The following is a 19,076-nucleotide window of genomic DNA, read 5'->3' on the forward strand; positions in this document are numbered from 1 at the left end:
AACCGTTGCAGGCTTGTCGTCCTCATCCAGCCTGAAGAACTGGGACGCGAGTTAACCCGCTGTCCGCTCAGCCGTCTGTGAGGCTACACCTGATCCCCTTCAGTAGACGAAAACCATCCACAATCACTTTAGAGGCCTGTTTTTGTCTGAGTGAGGGAACGCTTTGATGCAGATGTTCAGTAATCATGCCAAACTTGCTAAAAGTAGCTATTGAAGAACTTTAACAAGTCCAGAATTCATACGGTTTTGAAGTATCTAATCAAAGAAAGCAAAGTAAACAAGAATCTGACCGATCATTTAATACCGACTTTGGATTCTTGAAGTTCATTTGAAGTAAGAAAGAAAGAAAAAGCTTTGATACTCATCTCTAGCAAAGCTCCGGAGTGTGCAAATGTGTGTGTGTGTGTGTGTGTGTGTGTGTGTGTGTGTGTGATGAGCCCTTGCTTTGTGCACAGCCTGGAAAGCGAGCTAATGGTCCTGAAGAGTCGCTGAGGCGTCATGACTTCATTCCATCACACTCCGCTGACTTCCTGCTCTCACACTCGTACAGTCGCTCTCAAAACCTGCGCCGTGATTAGTTCTCGCTCCGGCCCCCCGACGACGTCCGTCTGCCGCCGCTCGTGTGCACTCCGGGTTATTGCTCCCGGCCGTCCCGCTAATTTCCTCGAGGCAATCGATGTGTTTGATGAACGTCAGGCCAGGCTGTGCCCCGATGATTAGAGTACTTAGCCGGTGATCAGGAAGTCCAGGTGAGGCAGTTCATAAGAGGAAGCGGAATACGTCAGAGTTAATCTCTGATATTCTGCACTGCAAATACCGTGAGTGATGGGTGTATGCGGCTATTTTTAGGGGTGTGGTTTATACGTGCACACAGGAAGAAAAGAGAGTTGATGAGCTCATCAACAGAGAGGAAAGAGTTAAGAAAGGCTGCCATCCTCTCATTGTTCACCCTGCTTCTTCCCAGATTGCATTACATTCCCTTTTGTCCGTTATCTTCGCTCGTGCCAAGACTTCTAGAAAGAAAGACCGCGAAAGCACCGCCGAACCTCTGTGGGTAATCCAGGATAAATAATGCATCGGCCCTTTGACTAGACCCTGTCCTGTGGCCCCTAAGAGAGACTTTTCTGCTCACTGGCAGCGTGATATATATATATATATATATATACAGAAGAGAGCCATAGACAGACAGGGATCCAGAGAGGCTATACGTTTACTCAGTCGAGTTGACAGAGAGAAGTGATGGTTTGAGCGATAGAGACATAGAGGAAGAGTTGTAGACAGAGATGGTGACAGATGTCCAACTTAAGGACTGCTCATGTCTTTTAGAGCAGGAAGTGCAGGCTTTGCATTTGAGTGACAAATCGCTCAGCGCTCCTGTCGGCTGCCAAAATTGGAGATACGTTGGAAGAATTGGTTGCGGGCATATAATGTGGAGATACAGGACCACCGGCCTGATCAAACGTGAGTCGGCTGAAAAAGAGGAGTGCGTCTGAAGGGTCTGTCCGTTCATCAGAAATGTGTGAATAACACTGAAGACTCTTGACGGCGTGCATTTATAAAACATTAACAGATGCCAAGAAGTCTCAGACCCAACGACCAAACAGGGCCTTTCTCAGCGTCTTCCAGAACAACCCACATGCCGGTTCCAGAACGGCTTAGTGAACGCTTGAGATTCTGCGGGTTGTTTTCTGTCTGAAGGTGGCCTTACGGGTTTTGTGACCTTTAAGTTCTACCTTTTTCCTGCGGTTGCTACTCGGATAAGACGGTGGTTAATCTCAGGAGGTGGAACTTGTCATCGTAGGAGCGTAAACACGTGTCTTTTTCCAGTGTGTGAGTGCATTTAATCCCGGGCAAGAAGTCTTTATGTTATCGCTGACTCTGATCTAGTGTTCGGTCGCACGAAGAACGCAACTCAGAGCGGCCCTCTGTGATTTAAAGACCGTCGTCGGGTCAGAATATTTCCTTTCTCGAGGTGAAACAGCATGCGTAGCGTTTCACTACAATGAGGCTTAACTACTGTAATACATTGCTCTCCAGCGTCCCCAGTAAGTCTATAAAACAATGTGAGCAACACAGAGCGCTGCTGGAACAAAGAACTGAGCTCACTGCTGTCCTTCGGTCCCTGCGCCGGCTTCCCGGTATTTTCAGGGTATATTTTTAAAATCCTGGTTATATAAATATATATACTCCCACTTGACTGTGCAGTTGATACGCTCCAGAGTTATGTCCCTGACGTCTGTAGGGCCTCAGATCCACCGACTCTCTGCTGCTCACCGCACCAAAGATTAAAGGCTACGGTGAGGCTGCCAGCTGCAGATTTGGACCCAAAGTGCCTTTTTTTTTTTTTACTCCTACCCACCTAACTATACATAGTTCTGTTCAATTTTAAATATTAAAATCTAACCTATTCTCTGTGTAGTGTATTAACTAGTTCCAGACCTAAGTCTGGTTTGTGTTTTCCTAGTTTCTAAATATATTAAGCCAATTAGGATTATGAATGAATAAGAGCGACACATTTGTGTGGCAAAACCTGAACAAGCTCGCATAAGATGGATGCAGTTGAGCAGATCGTTGAGTCAATAGATTCCCTTGATCGACTTGAGAGACGTTAGGCTATCTTCTGCTTTGAGGCTATTGTGTCAGCTTGTGTATTTCCCAATCAGGGAGCGGGAGAGTCAGGGGAGCTCGGGCCTTTTGGTGTGCGGAATAACACCGGCATCTGTCATCATCGTCCGCTGTGTGACTGCCTCTGGAAATGTCTTCAAAGGAAAGCACATGTGTTAACTGTCACGCCGAGGACCAGCGTGGGTTGAAAAGACGTGAATAGAGGGTCCACAGAGGAGGAGGAGGAGATTAATGGAGGGAAAGAACCGCAAACTGTACAGTGGGTCTGAGGAGGAAGAGAAGAAGGCGGGAGAGAGTAAAGGTTGTGAAAAGTATATTTGCACGTGGGCATCTCTAACCACTGTTTTTTTGTGTATTTTTTTAAAGTGACTCCGTTTAGTTTGACGTCTGCTGTTTAAGGCGAGTGGCCGTTGCTGATCCTGTCTCGTCTCGGTGCCGGTAGAGCGACGTGTCTTATCGGTTTCAGGATATTAAAACTAGTCGGCAGAAAATTGGAAGAGAGGGAAGACAGATGTCGGAGGGACACGCGTTAGAAGAGGGTTCAGGCTGTAAAAGTTCAGCTTTGATGCTCTGAATTAGCTTTAATGGACTCGACGATATTCATTACTGTCTGGTGCAGGAGTCATTTGCTAGCTTGTTTCAAACAAACAGTTCATCTGTTGAGTTAAACAATACGTCACATCGTGGAATCACTCCTGATCAATGTTCCCTTCCTTCTCAGGTTGTCGGTACAAACTAATCAGTCAGTAGTTTCTGAAGTTTGGTGATCAAAACTTTCCGACCGCATAGAGCCACGGGAGGCTCTGACTCTTTTGAAGTGACCACATGCTGTCAGTGGCCTTTAGCGGGGCGACTAAACACAATAAAGTGTAGCCCACGAAGGCAGCTCAGTCGCTGCTGGAGGTAGCTGTTGCTCTAAGGGTCTGTGGCTGTGTTTTTTTTTTCTGCTGATACAAGCAGCGTCACTATGGGAACGACATCAGCACTAAGTGAAGCTGAAGCAGCATGGTTGATATCGAAATCAAATAGTAATGCATTGCACTGTGAGCGCAATACGACTGCAGTCAAACCCCCCCAGAGGAACAGAACAGTGAATATGAGTTTTTTCTGAACCCAGGAATGTCTGAACAGACTGAAGCCAAGACCCAGAACACCAGAGTTTAAGCTTTTAATGCAACACCCAGATGTGCCGAATACATTATATTTCTCATCTGATACTGAGCCCGGGGTCACATACGGTTCTGATGGTGATCCGCACTTCAGACTGGTACAGAGGGTTTTAACCAGGACAAGGAAGGATCGGAGGTCCTGTGGCAGGGTCTTGATTTTTTTTTTTTTGTTCTGGCTTTTCGGGCCAGACTACATCTGTTCTGCTCATTCGGCCGAGGGAGCGTGGTGTTTGGGAGGCCAGGCTTCAGCGCTTTAAAATGTAATCTTTATCTGTCTCCGCACCCTCTGTGCTGCGACGAGCCAGACAAGAGGGGGCCGACAGCAGACAGACGTCACCTGAGTTGGTTCCACTTGACCGGCCTTTTCAGAGCTGGGCAGATAAGAGATAAGCAGACGCATCCAGCTCTCTGCACCTGAGGGCAAAGCAAGAATCCAGTCAGAAATAGAAGTCGCGTTGTGATATTCCACTGGGTTTGGATACAGACAACCTCCTCTACCTGAGACGTAATGGAGTAACATCATCAGGTGACGTTGTTGGACTCTGTGACCTACGTAGATATAGATTAAAGTAAAAACACGTGTCTGGAGGAAAATTACTGGAAACCATCTGGACTTCAATAGTTCCTGGAAGTGGGAGGTTCTCTACATCTGGTCTGTTTGGATGAACTGGGTCACAAGATCACAAATACAACAAAGCACCATCTACAGAAACTTAATCAACAGAAATGAAAGGGGAAAAAAAAAGACTAAAATGTTTGAACTTTGGTTTAAAATCACTGCAGAGTACTGAGGGCTTTGTGTAATTACAGCTGCATTGGTGTGTTTTGTCTTTTCTTTCCCACCCAGAGTCAGGCCATGCGAATCGTTCGGACGGTCGGCCAGGCGTTCGAGGTTTGCCACAAACTGAGTCTGCAGCACACGCAGCAGAACGCAGACGGACAGGAGGACGGCGAAAAGACCGGCAACGAGTCCTCTCTCACAGGTACACCAACACACACACACACACACACACACACACACACACACACACACACACACACACACACACACACACACACACACACACACACACAGAGATTCACCCGCCACACAGTCGGCATCACGTTCTCACCGACTCTTGACTTGTGTCTAGAATTATTACCAACAAAGTGTCTAAGAGGAGACGCATGGCTGACAGCGAATCAGCTGGTGTGTTACGCTGACCGCCAGCTGACCACCACTGGCTGTGAAAGTTCTTCTTCTACTGTTATCTTAAAGAGCAACGATTCAGCAAGAATAGCACAGTCACACAATTCATTTCTCTGAAGGTTTTCTGCAGGTTCCTAGCATTTGCAATGCTGCTCTGATCAATTACCATGAAGCTAACGCACAATGTCATCAATCAATTGCCGTTGCCTGCTGAACTGAATTAGACAGATCTTGACCAATCCCATCTCGTGATCAATAAAGTTACAAGATGACGGCATTGGCAGCTGTCTCATTAAATGTATGGCCTTTTCCCTTACGTGCAAATAGTCCAAAAAAAAATAAATAGGCGGCCTGACAGAAAACCACCTGACGATGGTCTGACCGCTCGAATGTATTGCCCCATAGAACCTTTTTTTTTTAGCAATTTCACAAAGTTCCAAGAGCTCAGCAATTGTTTTGTTGAGTAATGTCATCATTACTGACAGAACTGATGGCCGAAGCTACAGAAATCAAACCAAGGTTGTAGCTTTAGTGTTCCTTTTAAAGATTTCGAGAGAGGGTTGTAGGTTTTTGGGGTTTGGAAGAGAAAGGAAGATGGAGTCACAGACTGACTTAGACTGACTCACCACTTTAGAAAGACAAGAAAGACAAACCAGGGAGGAATGGTGTTTAAAGGTCATGGAATAAAACTAAAGAAATATGCAACCTCACCTTCAAGGCCATGGCGGGAATTTATTATAAAGTCCAAAAATAATGCTGAAGCTGAAGTCTTGACGGCACATTCAGTAGTGTGTACAAACAGCTACACACCTCTCACACAGTCATATGTTCTCTGATAGCACAAACAGAGTGAACTACACACACACACACACACACACACACACACACACACATACACACCGACACAGACTCGTTCCTGCCTGCGTTGTGTCCGGGTTGGCGAGCAGGAGAGGGCGATGCTGGAATGAATGTCACGGATGAATCAACCCAAAGAAAGATGGCACCACACGGCAACACCGGTGGGCTGAGCCGCTTTTATCCGCCGCCTCGTGCCTGGACGGGACGGTCCTCGTTGCAGCCCGGGGACACGTGTCTTTGCGAGGACAGGCGCGGGGGATTCAGCGGTAGGAAGAGCTCCACGATCGGAGCTCTCTTCACACCCTCGTTCCGCTCATTACGGCAGCCCTGATCCGTCGGCGCCAGGCTGGGGTACGTCATCTCCACATCCCCCTCCAGCCCTCCAGAGACGAGCTCTCTTTCACATGCTGATGAGACCAGAGATCACCCACACACTCTTAACTGTACATCCAGCCGTAATGGAAGGACCCCACGCGCATACAAACTCGGGGCCTGCACACACACACACACACACACACACACACACACACACACTCAAGCACTCGCTGTCACGGTGTGTTAAGCAACACAAGAGCCGTCACGCACAGCCAATGGGCTTATCTGGAGACCTAATTATCACGGCAATGAAAGGAGAGGGGATAGAAGAGTGGGAGATAGCGGATTAGAGAAACGAAAAGCTGGAAGAGAGCATGGCTAGTGGAGGGGAAGAAGAAGAAGAAGAGATGGATGTGAGAGCAAAATGGAGCTTGGGATCATTGAGGACATGAGAGCGTGAAAGGATTAAATGTAGAAGTGAGTTGACCTCGAATGCAGACTGAGATACACGCTTCTAAAACGTATATATATATATATATATATACATAAAAACCATCATTTACTAGCATTAGCACTATGCTACGCTAGCTATTAAAGACAAGCTGGATGTATACACGAGCTGTTTGTTTATTATGATATGGAACATCTCAGAACAACTTTATTAAATGAACAATTCATCCTTATTAAAAACACAAAGCTGCATAAGAATACTGATGAATGAACTAATTGAGCCCACTCACTGGAAAATAATGCTGATGTCTGGAATGTTAGCATTGCCGTTCACATTAACATGAGACACAGCAGTACCGCAGGCACGGGGCTCCGTTCAGCAACTCAGTGATCGCAAAGTACTGATCACGGAATGAAAGCAACAGCATGTGACACACGACCTATGAATGGAGGAAGCCACGTCGGCAACAGAGGGCAGGAGCAAAGGCAGGGCGGCGCAGTGCTGATGTCTGGGTGGAAAGGTGGAGAAGGAGGCAAGGGCGACGCTGGCAGCGGCTTCTCGAGCGTCACGTTTAAGTGGAAGGGGGGGAGGACAGCGTGAATAGCAGGCTGCAAAGAACAGGAGGAAGGAGAGTATAGGAGTGAGGTGAGGAATGGATGGAGGAGGATGTGGGATGGACAGCAGAGGTGAGTAGTTGAAGGCGAGGAGGAGGAGGACCCTTCCTGATAGACAGGAAGGAAGGGTGACCGTGGCTAAGTGGAGAGCAGGGCCGCCTTTCAATCAGAGGGTTGGCCGTTCGATCCCCGGCTCCTGCTACGCTGGTCTCATGTCAATGTGTCCTTGAGCAAGACACTTAACCCCAAAATTGCTCCCTTACATTGACTGTAATGTAATGTAGTGTAAGGAAAGAGGACAAGTGGAGGAAAGAAGTAGCCGACGAAGGCAGTGACGTCCGTTGAATGCGAGTGAATCTGCAATGAAGCTTGTTGAAATGTCCGCCAAAGCACATCAAACAGACACGACGCACATTTGACCTAATTCTCCTTTTCCTTCCTTGATGCCGAGTAACTAATGTGAGAGTCTCCCCTCTACCGAAGTGTCCTTGAGATCCTGCAAACCTTAACGTTTTAGTGAGCAACCATCGTCTACGACTCTTAATATATTCCCCCGTCTCTGGTCCCCGACCGAGCACAGGACACGATGGATACCTTTGAGAAGTGAGAGCGATGTGAAGAGGTAGCGTTACCGTTGGCTTTGGCTACCTTCACGTTTGAACGCGTACATTCAAGTCAGTGAAATCTGTTGTTTTGTCAAGTGTGCACCAGGCATCGCCCGACTCTTCTTTTGAGTCCTTTCTATGCTTTTAAAATCATTGCATCTTTGATGACTCTCGCTCTACGAGGCTGTGTGAGAGGTAGCCTTAAGTGAACGTTAGTAGCTGCAATCTATTCTAGCTAGAAATAGCTTTGCCACTTAACCGAGCACGGTTCCAGTGGCTCCAAGTGCAATCTTATATTTCTAGTACAGGGAAGCCGCGAGGAAGCGAACGCACTTCTATCTAGGGGGCCGTCGTCAATAACTGCGCATCGTAACGAGACCGCTGGCACCCACAATTCAGTGAGTTTTACAATTTACTTTGATGACAACAAAACCTCAGGCTTTGTAGTCGGGAGACGAAGTGTTCCAACTGTGACAAGTTGTTTTCTGGTGAATTGCCTGGTGAGGCGTATCAAAAAAACGAAATGTGAAATATTCAAGAAACGTCCCGACGGCTGAAGGCAAAGACGGTCTTAAGATTCCGAGGAGCGTCTCTGCATCCATTTAGTGAAATCAACACGGGAGCTTTTGCCAGATATTAGGCTTTTTTTTTATTTTGTGTTGACTTTGTTGGAATATTTTAAACTGTATTAATAGACCAGATGTGTGGCTCGTTTTCAAGTGATTCGATGTATTGACGTGGTAAATATCGCGACGGTGTGTTTCTGCATGGTTGCCTTTTGCCCAAGTTTAAAAAATTCAAATAAATCCTCATAAACTGTTTTGTTGCAGTCCGCATTGATTTTGTCTCACACACGGGCAATATTGTTGATCTCCATTGTTAATGTTTACTGCTTCAGCAAAACCACGGTCTGTATCCAACCTGCTCCAATCTGTCCCATTAAAAATGTATTGCCAGGGTGTGAGAGCTGTGTTTAAACTGTGTGTTTGGCAGCATATTTGTATTTGCGTTGTAATATCGCTCTATTTGTTAAGATGTGTACCTCTGATCACTTAGAACAAACTACATATATTCTATATTTAAGCATATGCTCTTGCCTACTGTGATTCTGTGGATAATGTTTCTGACTGGAGTGTGTTTATGTGTGTCCACCCATGTGTGTGTGTGTGTGTGTGCGGCCATGCTCATGCCTACATGTGTGTGTGCAGGCGTGCGTGCTCATCCACCTGTATGTGTGTGTGCTTTCCTCGGCTCAGCTCGGGAGCCGACCGGCGGCGAGAAGACGCCGGCCGTCACCGAGGAGACGGACATCGACGCGGACGACGCCAGCCACGCGACCGCGGCGGAGGAGTTGAACCCCGATAGAGGGGTGACGGATCTGGACGCCACAGCCAAGCCCCCCGATCTGAACCACACGGAGAGCAAGGTAACTCGTCCTGTGATGATGTATGTGCGGTGCAGAGGGTTCCTGTCCAATCTCCTCGTGACTGAACTCCATGTGTGGCACCAACGTGTCTAGAAAGCACTACGCACTAATAGAAATCACTTTAGAAAGGGTTTGAGGCGTTTTAGTTTTACCACTAACTCCAGCAGTGCATTAGTCTGGATTTTGTGCATTTGCTGGAATATTTAAAATGTAGAATGCGTAATTATCGTCCCAGCTTTCCTAGCTTGCAGATTAAAATCCTTTCCACTAGTTTGGCGGTTTACTGGAGGCTATGGTTATTACTGTACCTTTAAGAAGGCTATGGTTATTACTGTACCTTTAAGAAGGCAATGGTTACTACTGTACCTTTAAGAAGGCAATGATTACTACTGTACCTTTAAGAAGGCTATGGTTATTACTGTACCTTTAAGAAGGCAATGGTTATTACTGTACCTTTAAGAAGGCAATGGTTACTACTGTACCTTTAAGAAGGCTATGGTTACTACTGTACCTTTAAGAAGGCAATGGTTACTACTGTACCTTTAAGAAGGCTATGGTTACTACTGTACCTTTAAGAAGGCTATGGTTATTACTGTACCTTTAAGAAGGCAATGGTTATTACTGCCAGAAGAGCTTAACACACTAGAAAGACATCAGCTACTCAGGATATTCTTTTTGACAAGTAATGTCGGCTTTCATGTTCTAATATCTGACTTTCTCGATTCATTCCAACATGCTCCGTATTGTTATATATATATATATATATATGATTAGTTCAAAGGTCGAAGCTTAGCTAGAAAACGTTTTTCTCTCGACAGACACTTGATTTAGTTCGTGAAAATGCGACATACTGTAGGTGGTAAAGGGGATTGACTGACAATGTGTTGAATTGAATTGATTTAAGTGTTGTTTAAATGCGTTAAGGCGGACTTTCCTGCAGCACATCCTGCTGTCAACATCACCGAACAAGAAAAGGAAAGAGAGGTCCACACGAGGACGGCTGCAGAAATGTGTCTGAGCATCAACATCTAGAGTCCGTTCACGTTGAGACCCGGAGTCCTGGCAGGAAATCAAATATCTGCTCTGCAGCTCCGGGTCAGGCTGACCCCTGAGTGTAACGGAGGATCTCCAAAGTTTACACAAGCTCTCACATTTACTACTTTCAATATTTTCAGGCTTTCTTATTTACAAGATCACCTCGATTTAAATATGCGCGTCAGTATCGACCACCAGCAGAATCAACAGAAACGGTACAGAAATAGCTCCCGCTACCTGGTTTCTAATCAGAAGCCGTCTGCAGTGCGTTGAGCTCCAAGACGACGACTACGCTAGTCCGTCCGGTTCACATGTTGCCGTTGGCGTTAGAGATTTGCCACCAACGGCAGTTTCTCTGCGACCAGAGGAACTGCCGTCCGTCCCGTCTGGAGGTGTGTGAGCGTGGCTGCCTGGCGGAGGAGCTGTTGTTTACTGGGCTTTACGGCAGTGTGCAGGCCAGGGGTGTAATTGTGTTTGTGATCGAGGCGGCGGCGGGAGGACGACGCGGCACGGTGAGGCCGGGGAGCCGGTGGAGCGTTGTGTGTGTGCTCCACTACTCTTTGCTTTGAGACCTTGAGCTCTGCATCAACTTGGTGCATCATAATTATATTGGTTATGTTTTTCTTTTGTATTACTTCCCACCACCCGGCTTTGCTTCGTGAGGATCGAGGGAGGACCTGGACGGGCCCTTCGTGTTGCTTTGTTCCTTACAGCATTGTGTTTTCATCCTCATTGTTGTGTTCTTGTTTGGGTTTTTGTTTGCAATCCATTTTGAAACATGATTTCAAGAACCAACACAACATTCACTGTCGACGTGATTCATTATGTTCTCCTGTGTGAATGAGATTAATGTTGTTATGTAGGTAAAGATCATTCGGTTAAATATTGGAAACTCCACCATCTCTCCCTGACCTTCACACAGTGTGTTAGAGTCTAACATGGGGGGGGGGGAAGACACTTTGATAATGACTGGTCCTGTGTGTGCAGACGGACGAAGGTTTGATCTTTGATCATCAAAGTCCTGTTCTTTTTGAACAGCAATTACATTTCTTCCACAATGCATTAGAGGATCAGCAGTATATGAACATATTTTGTAGAAAATAGGGTCGGAAGATGACACGACATCATATCATCGTCTTTGTTCTACGCAGGAAGTCCTATTAAGGTCTTCATTTGATTTTAATTTCTACGTTGTTACCAAACTTTATAGATTAACAGAAATAAATATAGATACTTGATATGAGAAATAACACATTTCATGACTAATGGGCTCCTCAAAAAGGCAGTAATACTCCAAGATTCATCATTAGAGAGAAGCTGTGGCCTGAAAAGTTTCCAGTTTTTGGTTGCAATCAATTATCTCTTATCTATTTCTCTCAATAGCAGACGTCACAAAATGGTCATGAAGACATAGCAGACACTAAAAAACAAACAAAAGCTAGCTGGATCAGGCAAGGCTCTAAATGCGATCACTAGAATCCCAAACTGGATTGTAAATTTGATGGGAAGCCAGTTTATAGAAATCAAAAGGGGGGTCATGTGAGACCTTTTGGAGGACTTGATGAAAAGCTTGGCAGCAGCATTTAGGATCCACTTGTAGGCGGTTTAGGGAAGCCTTGCTGAGGCGGGTGAACATGAATAATCATCTCCAGTGATATGATGCACAAACAACGTGACGGTGATGTGGTGATGTGATGTACAGAGTTGCCTTTTCCAACTCTTGGTTTTGTCAGACGCACCAAAACCTGATTCAAAGGAAGTTTTTAGTTTTCAGTGTTCTCCTTCACCTTCTGCTAATAGTGTCAAATATTCCCGTTTGCAGGAAAAGCTGTGATCCGTAGTTAACTCGAGGTTAAACAGACAGGCGACTACTGTAGGCGGGTTCCATATGTCACCGTATCAGTGAAACGTACGAGTCAAGTCAGCACATGGAGACTCACCGGAGCGAGACTTTGAGAGCCGTTTCTGGGTCCTAACTCAGAGCTACAAAAACCAAAAAGCTCTTCAGCTGCTCAACATTCCCCAGGTCCCATTAACGTTTGAGTTATGTGACCTTTTTTATTAGCGCCCCTGATTAAAAGCAACACGGCGTGAAATCACTGAAACAACGAGCTCTCAGCAAAGACCTCTATTCTCAGGTCATCGGTGTGTGTGTGTGTGTGTGTGTGTGTGTGTGTGTGTGTGTGTGTGTGTACATGAACTGTATCCATTCTTTTCGGTATATTCTAACCTCACACATTTCTCACTCTTGGCAGCGTTGCAGATTAAATGGGGAATCTGAAGGGATAAGTGGGGCAAGGTAACTGATTGATTGAGATGTGCGTGTCTTCACATTAGTGTGTATGCGTATGCATTTTTATTATAAACCCCTGTGTGTGTGTGTGTGTGTGTGTGTGTGTGTGTGTGTGTGTGTGTGTGTGTGTGTGTGTGTGTGTGTGTGTGTTTTTCCGGAGCGGAGGGATTTGATTCACTACAGGGTTTCCCCTGGAAGCTCATGAAAGGGGAAGCAGCCTGTGAGTGTTAAAGTTCATTCTCTTCCTGTCGGCTCCCGTTAGACTGACGAATCCCTCGGCGCCCTGCGTTCAAACCATCCCGCAGGACTCCGTGAGCACACAGCGGTCCCACCTCAGGACGAGGGATTTTAATATACATGCATCAGAGGAGGGAGGAGGTCAGAGTGTAACTACTAAGTCTAGTCTGAGTCTAACATCGGAAAGGCAAAAGTCACAGTGTAGGGATAACTGCATCTTACACATTTCAATAGGCTGTGTGTGTGTGTGTGTGTGTGTGTGTGTGTGTGTGTGTGTGTGTGTGTGTGTGTGAATTAGACAATGGGAGGAATGAGTGTGTTCACATGGGCATGTGTGCATTAAAGTGAGGCTGAACTACAGACAGAGCTTTTGCCTCTGGCCTACTTTCAGTTGCTGTCAGGCAGGTGTAAACACTCTGATCCATGAGTGTAGCGCTACAGGCAGTACTCCCTCTCTCTCTCTCTCTCTCTCTCTCTCTCTCTCTCTCTCTCTCTTTCCCTCCGTCTCCCTCTCTCTGTCTCTCTCTCTGTCTCTCTCTCTCTCTCTCTCTCTCTCTCTCTCTCTCTCTCTTTCCCTCCGTCTCCCTCTCTCTGTCTCTCTCTCTGTCTCTTTCTCTCTCTCTCTCTCCCTCTCTCTGTCTCTCTCTCTCTCCCTCTCTCTCTCTCTCTCTCTCTCTCTCTCCCTCCGTCTCTCTCTCTCCCTCTCTCTGTCTCTCTCTCTCTCCCTCCGTCTCGCCCTCTCTCTCTCTCTCTCTCTCTCTCTATCTCTCTCTCTCTCTCTTCTTGTCCTGTCATTAGTGTGCCTCAATTGTTTCAGATTATCGTGACCTTACATGGACGGATTACCGAGCACGCCGGTTACAGGGCTAGGGGCCCGAGGGGTCAGGGGTCCTCTGTTTGAAGTGACTGTTAACGTTTCATGTTGTGAAGTCACAGAGCTCATTAAAAGAAGTGATGAGTGTCAGAGCAGAGAGCAGATCAGATGAACATGCATAACTCTCTCCATACAAATGTAAGATGCAACATATCCATGGAGAAGTTTACAATTAATAATTAAATACAATTTACTTTGTTTTAAGTTCAGCTTTTCATTCAATTCTTATTGTCCCTGTAATTTGGAGCAAATTTCATAGTTATTTCCAGGAAACTTCTTCAAAGTTATTATGAGATTATTATTAATTAGAGCATGTTTAATTAATTTACTTTATTTCTGCCTTTACGTCAGATTAGCGGCATTCTGAGACCACAGCATCATTGAGATACAGTGAAATAAGTAAAGCCAGAAAAGCAGATTTCCTCTGAGCCGACATCTCAGGTGTCCTTTGAAGTCATATTTAGTCTAATATCTGTGCAGAGTGGTGTCAGTGTGGATCTGTCTGAGTCACACAGCCTCTCTTCATAAATACTGACGTTCACATGCAGATTCTCAACCTCCACCTGAATATTTTAGTAGCAAGTCACTGAAAGAGAAGTAAAAGAGGGATTCTGGGGGCCTTTTAAAGCTGACGCTGAGTACAGTGGTGCTTGTTTTTAGTGTTCAATTACTGGTGAAGAGAAGCAGTAATGACGGTACAGTACCGTTGACTCGTCTTTTTGCTGCTGCAGTGGACGTTTTTTTACTAATTGCATTCACTTTCTGAACCACCGAATGTTGTTTTCTCTTTTCGATGGACACTTTGTTTAATTGCATGAATGGGAATGGGACTAATAGTTGACCGATTGGTATGCAAGCAGCTGACCGACCGCTTAACATTCTGGGGATGCACTGAAAGCAGCTTCCAAACATGAGCACAGCGCTCTCCAGAGGCTGAGTACCAGAGCATGGAGCCCTGAGCCTGTCGGTGAAAGCTCAGGTAGTCGCTCCTTTCGTCCCGTGGGACTGTTATCCTCCTGATTGCTCGGGACAGCGGCGTGATGATGACATGAAGCGCTCGCGTAGGACGGAGGTGTAAGGAGGGAGTGGAGTTAAACGTGAAATGGTAGAAATCACAGTTTCCCTGTTTTGTGTGACTTGGAATTGGATGTGTTGACACACGTTACGCAGCCGTCAATCTGGAAGAGACGCCGCCGAAGACATCATGGCGATCTGCTGCAGCGTGTCTCACACACTGGAGGCAGCGGACACGGTGAGGCAGGAGACGTCTTTTGTCGAACGCATTTGCATATTCATAGAATCTAATGAGGGAGAACAATGTGGAAACCCCATATCAGTATTCATGGTATTATTGTTATATATTGTAAAACAATATCAACAAAGTCTCGATTGTTCTCACGCGTGAACAGGTTGTGAGCCTCTCGTCTAGACTCCTCTGTTCTCTATCTGTTCTTTACCCACAGCTAACACTGACATCCACTTTCCCCCAAGCCTTAACTTACAACCTGTGTGCCTCAGACACACACACACACGCACACGCACGCACACACGCACACACACACACACACACACACACACACACACACACACACACACATTTTTTCTCTCTGGTTGTCTCCTCAGCAACCTTGCAGGACAGAGACTTATCTTTTCAATACTTTTTACACACAAGCAGGCAATAAAAATTCAGCCCTTCAACTTTTCACTGTCTATAAACTATATATATAGTTTATATAGTGTGTGTATATATATATATATATATATATATATACACACACACTATATAAACTATATATATATTGGAGAGCCGAGGTTTTTCCCTGCTGGGGTCACTTCTCTTGATAGTCCTGCAGTCTGATGATTTGATTTCGTAGCGTGTGTGTGTGTGTGTGTGTGTGTGTGTGTGTGTGTGTGTGTGTAGACTTGTAAAGTTGTGAAAAAAAACGTTCAGCTGCCAACCAACGAGGAGCCACAAGGCCAGTAGCCAAAACAATCATTTTAGTATTTTAGCACAGACACATTTAGAGTGTGAACATGCCGCGTCGACCTGTGTTTTAATCCACGTCTGCTTTCACTCCTGCACATCTGGTGATGTTATGGTACGTTAACAGAAAAGGCTTTTGACCTTAGGAGGAGCTGAGTCCATCATGTCTGCAGGTTTGAATCATCCGGGCCGTTGTTTCAATGACTGTCTACCCAAATGTTCCGCGGGGTTAGGATTAGACCAGCTCAGAGAAAGCAGACGCACTTTCACTTCCACGTCGTCTCGTTCTCCGTCGCTCGACTTCTCCCTCCGTCAGCCCGCAGTTTGTGCTGACATTCGGTATCTTGTGCCAGGAACGCATTCAGTGCAGCTTCTCATGGAAGATTCATGCAATCATGTTCCACTTTCCCTCTACTGAGACTCCGAGTCAGACACATCCTATAGACAGCTGCTGTAAAAACAAACTCACAGGGTAGCATATATATATATATATATATATATATATATAAACTAGTATAAACTACATGCTGGGGAAAATGATAACAGGAGATTGTAAAGTAACAAAAAACAAATTGTTTCCGATTCAGAAAGGTCTTTTCCATTAAAGTCAATACAAACAGTGTCAAATTGAAGACGGCGCAGGACAAATCATCACCCGATGATGGATGTATTAAATCTGTATTTTAATAACTAGTGTTGCAGCTGTGTAGGACTGAAATGTCCAGGTTCTGTTGTTTCAGTCTGGATCCTGGGTACCTGGTCCTGGATCAGTGCTTATTAAACCTCTTAACCTGGACTAAACCCAGAGTAGGATCACCCACACATTGGTTTTTGCTGATCCCGGTCCTGATCCTCGGGGCCCAGAGCTCTGTGGTCTCTCTATCCTAGCAGCTCGTTACTTGGATTCACCTGGCGTTCCGGCTCACTCATTTATTATGAACCGAGACAAACAACCACCACGAACCGCGGCTCTTATTAAAATTAACGAGGCAACCGTCGGCCGAGCGAACAAGAATGGCATTTAGGACACCGTAATTGTGGTGAAATAGTAACGAAGGCGGCTGAGATGGTGCGAGGCCGACGAAATCCTCAAATTTGTGGTTCAGGTGCAGGTATTCATTAACCGGTTAAATAAGAGGAGATGGAAGGCCTGATTTACAAGAAGGTCACACAACCGCCCATGATGTTCTGTGTCAGCAGCACGTTGTTAGCCGCTGTGTTGAAGAAGCGTCTCACTTTGACAAAAAGAGCCTCCTGACAAGGCACACCTCTGAACAAGAACACCTCTGAATGACATGAACATCCAGCCCACAACATCTCTCCTTTTGCTTCATGCGTCAAAAGACATTTTCATCAAATACTTTGTATTCTGTATGTGTAATGTTTTGCTATTCCTCCAAATGACTCGACAAAGATCGAAAGTCATGTTAAGAAATTTCAGAAAATTGACCTGAAGGTTACCACTAGTAGTACCATCAAGAGACCGGACGTGTTCTTTGTTTTAAGGAGCTTTATTTTACACATAACCCACAGATTCAGGCCTGTTTTCTAGTCTCATGAGGTTAAAACTACATTCATCTTTTTTTTCCGGCCCCTTTAAACAGGAGAAACCTGTGAGTAGCTCGTTAGCAAACCGTCATTTAGAGTTGTGTGTCTGTTACATAAGAGTCCAACCTCTGAGGCTGGTCTCCAGGAACCTCAGAGAGAGGTATGTGGTCCCTGAGCTGCTAAATGCTTCACTATGTTTATCGCTAACTTTTAGAAATGCATTAATCTGACATTTTCAGTCCCAGTACCGGCAGCTGGGCCGGTGCCGAGTAACCGATCTGACACCGGTGTTTAGACTTTAACGTTGCTTTGTAAAACAAAATGTTACAAATACATACATAGATGTGAATATATGGAATTGTAGTGGAGTGAACGGTGGTTTTTAGAGCTTTTTTCCCCTGAACACGGCTCCCTGCTGCAGAGGAAAATGACACGTTAAGATAAACAGAGCAGTGCATTGAAAGGAGCTGAAATGCTGCGTAGAACTGAGGAGAACTTGAGTTTTGTCATATTTCTCTGAGGGTTTATCAATACAAGCGTCTTCTCTTAAATACAAGCACTCATCTGATCCACTGTTCATGTAAAATATTGATTATATCTTCTTTAAGTAAGGTGGTTTTATGACTGGGTTTGGAAAATCCCTGCGATGACTCTGGAAAAGCTGTCCCTGCAGGTCTGACTCTCTCCCGTGTTAAACATGATTCACGATGAGGGCCGTGTCAAAACTTAATGCAAACATATTCACTACTAGATGCTGACTGTTGCAGGTGATAGTGTGGTCTGATACTGCATGCAGAGCCACAGCAGAGTGATCTCCCAGCCTTTAGTCTCGAGAGCCCTTTATAAAGTTATAAATCTGTAGCTGAGGCTGTCAGCAGTGAAAGAAGCCAGACCCCGTCTAACCTTTGGGTGGTTTAGTGCCTGTGTGTGTGTGTGTCTGTCTGTGTGTGTGTGTCTGTGTGTGTGTGTGTGTGTGTGTGTGTGTGTCTGTCTGTCTGTCTGTCTGTCTGTCTGTCTGTCTGTCTGTCTGTCTGTCTGTGTGTGTGTGTGTGTGTGGGAGGGGACAGTCTGTTTGACAGCTTGTGTAATCACAGCTGGAGTCTGAGAAATGGAGACTTCCTTCCCGTGTCGTCTGTCTTCTGTCTTCTGTTTCACTTTCACCTTTCTCTGTTAAACTAACTCTTTCTCGCTCTCTCTCTCTCTCTCTCTCTCTCTCTCTCTCTCTCTCTGTCTCTCTCTGTCTCTCTCTCTCTCTGTCTCTCTCTCTCTCTCTGTCTCTCTCTGTGTCTCTCTCTCTCTCTCTCTCTCTCTCTGTCTCTCTCTCTCTGTCTCTCTCTCTCTGTCTCTCTCTCTCTCTCTCTCTCTCTCTCTCTCTGTCTCTCTCTCTCTCTCTCTGTCTCTCTGTCTCTCTCTCTCTCTGTCTCTCTCTCTCTCTGTCTCTCTCTCTCTCTCTCTGTGTCTCTCTCTCTCTCTCTCTCTGTCTCTCTCTCTCTGTCTCTCTCTCTGTCTCTCTCTCTCTGTCTCTCTCTCTCTCTCTCTGTCCCTCTCTCTCTCTCTCTCTCTCTCTCTCTCTGTCTCTCTCTGTGTCTCTCTCTCTCTCTCTCTCTCTCTCTCTCTCTCTCTCTCTCTCTCTCTCTCTGTCCCTCACTACAAGAAGAGGCCGGACGATAGAGGAAGACTCCGGCTGCCTACTAAGAGTCCGCATTAGCGAGTGCTTGTGTGGGAATTAGATGGTAATAGGGAGAGTTTCCCTCCGGCGGGCCAGACTCCAGTAGTCATCGTGTGGAAATTCGATGGTCGTCCGTTTTTTATTTCCCCTCCGTCCCCTCAGACCGCCCCGCTCACTTTGAATA

General features: G+C 45.8%; 1 protein-coding gene across 2 annotated transcripts in view; it reads left to right on the plus strand.

Moving 5' to 3' along the window:
• Positions 1–19,076, plus strand: part of nos1apa (nitric oxide synthase 1 (neuronal) adaptor protein a) — a 119,162-nt gene that overhangs the window by 67,577 nt on the left and 32,509 nt on the right. The window contains exons 6-7 of one of the 2 annotated variants that reach the window (XM_068725119.1): positions 4,642–4,777; positions 9,035–9,252. In XM_068725119.1, coding sequence (XP_068581220.1) covers positions 4,642–4,777; positions 9,035–9,252 — 354 coding nt within the window. The remainder of the gene's footprint in view (positions 1–4,641; positions 4,778–9,034; positions 9,253–19,076) is intronic. The other variant, XM_068725121.1, reaches the window with a different exon arrangement.

Source organism: Cebidichthys violaceus, unplaced genomic scaffold (genome assembly GCF_023349555.1).
Source record: "Cebidichthys violaceus isolate CVI_PGR_0920_01 unplaced genomic scaffold, fCebVio1.0.p SCAF_33, whole genome shotgun sequence".
Lineage (NCBI taxonomy): Eukaryota > Metazoa > Chordata > Actinopteri > Perciformes > Stichaeidae > Cebidichthys > Cebidichthys violaceus.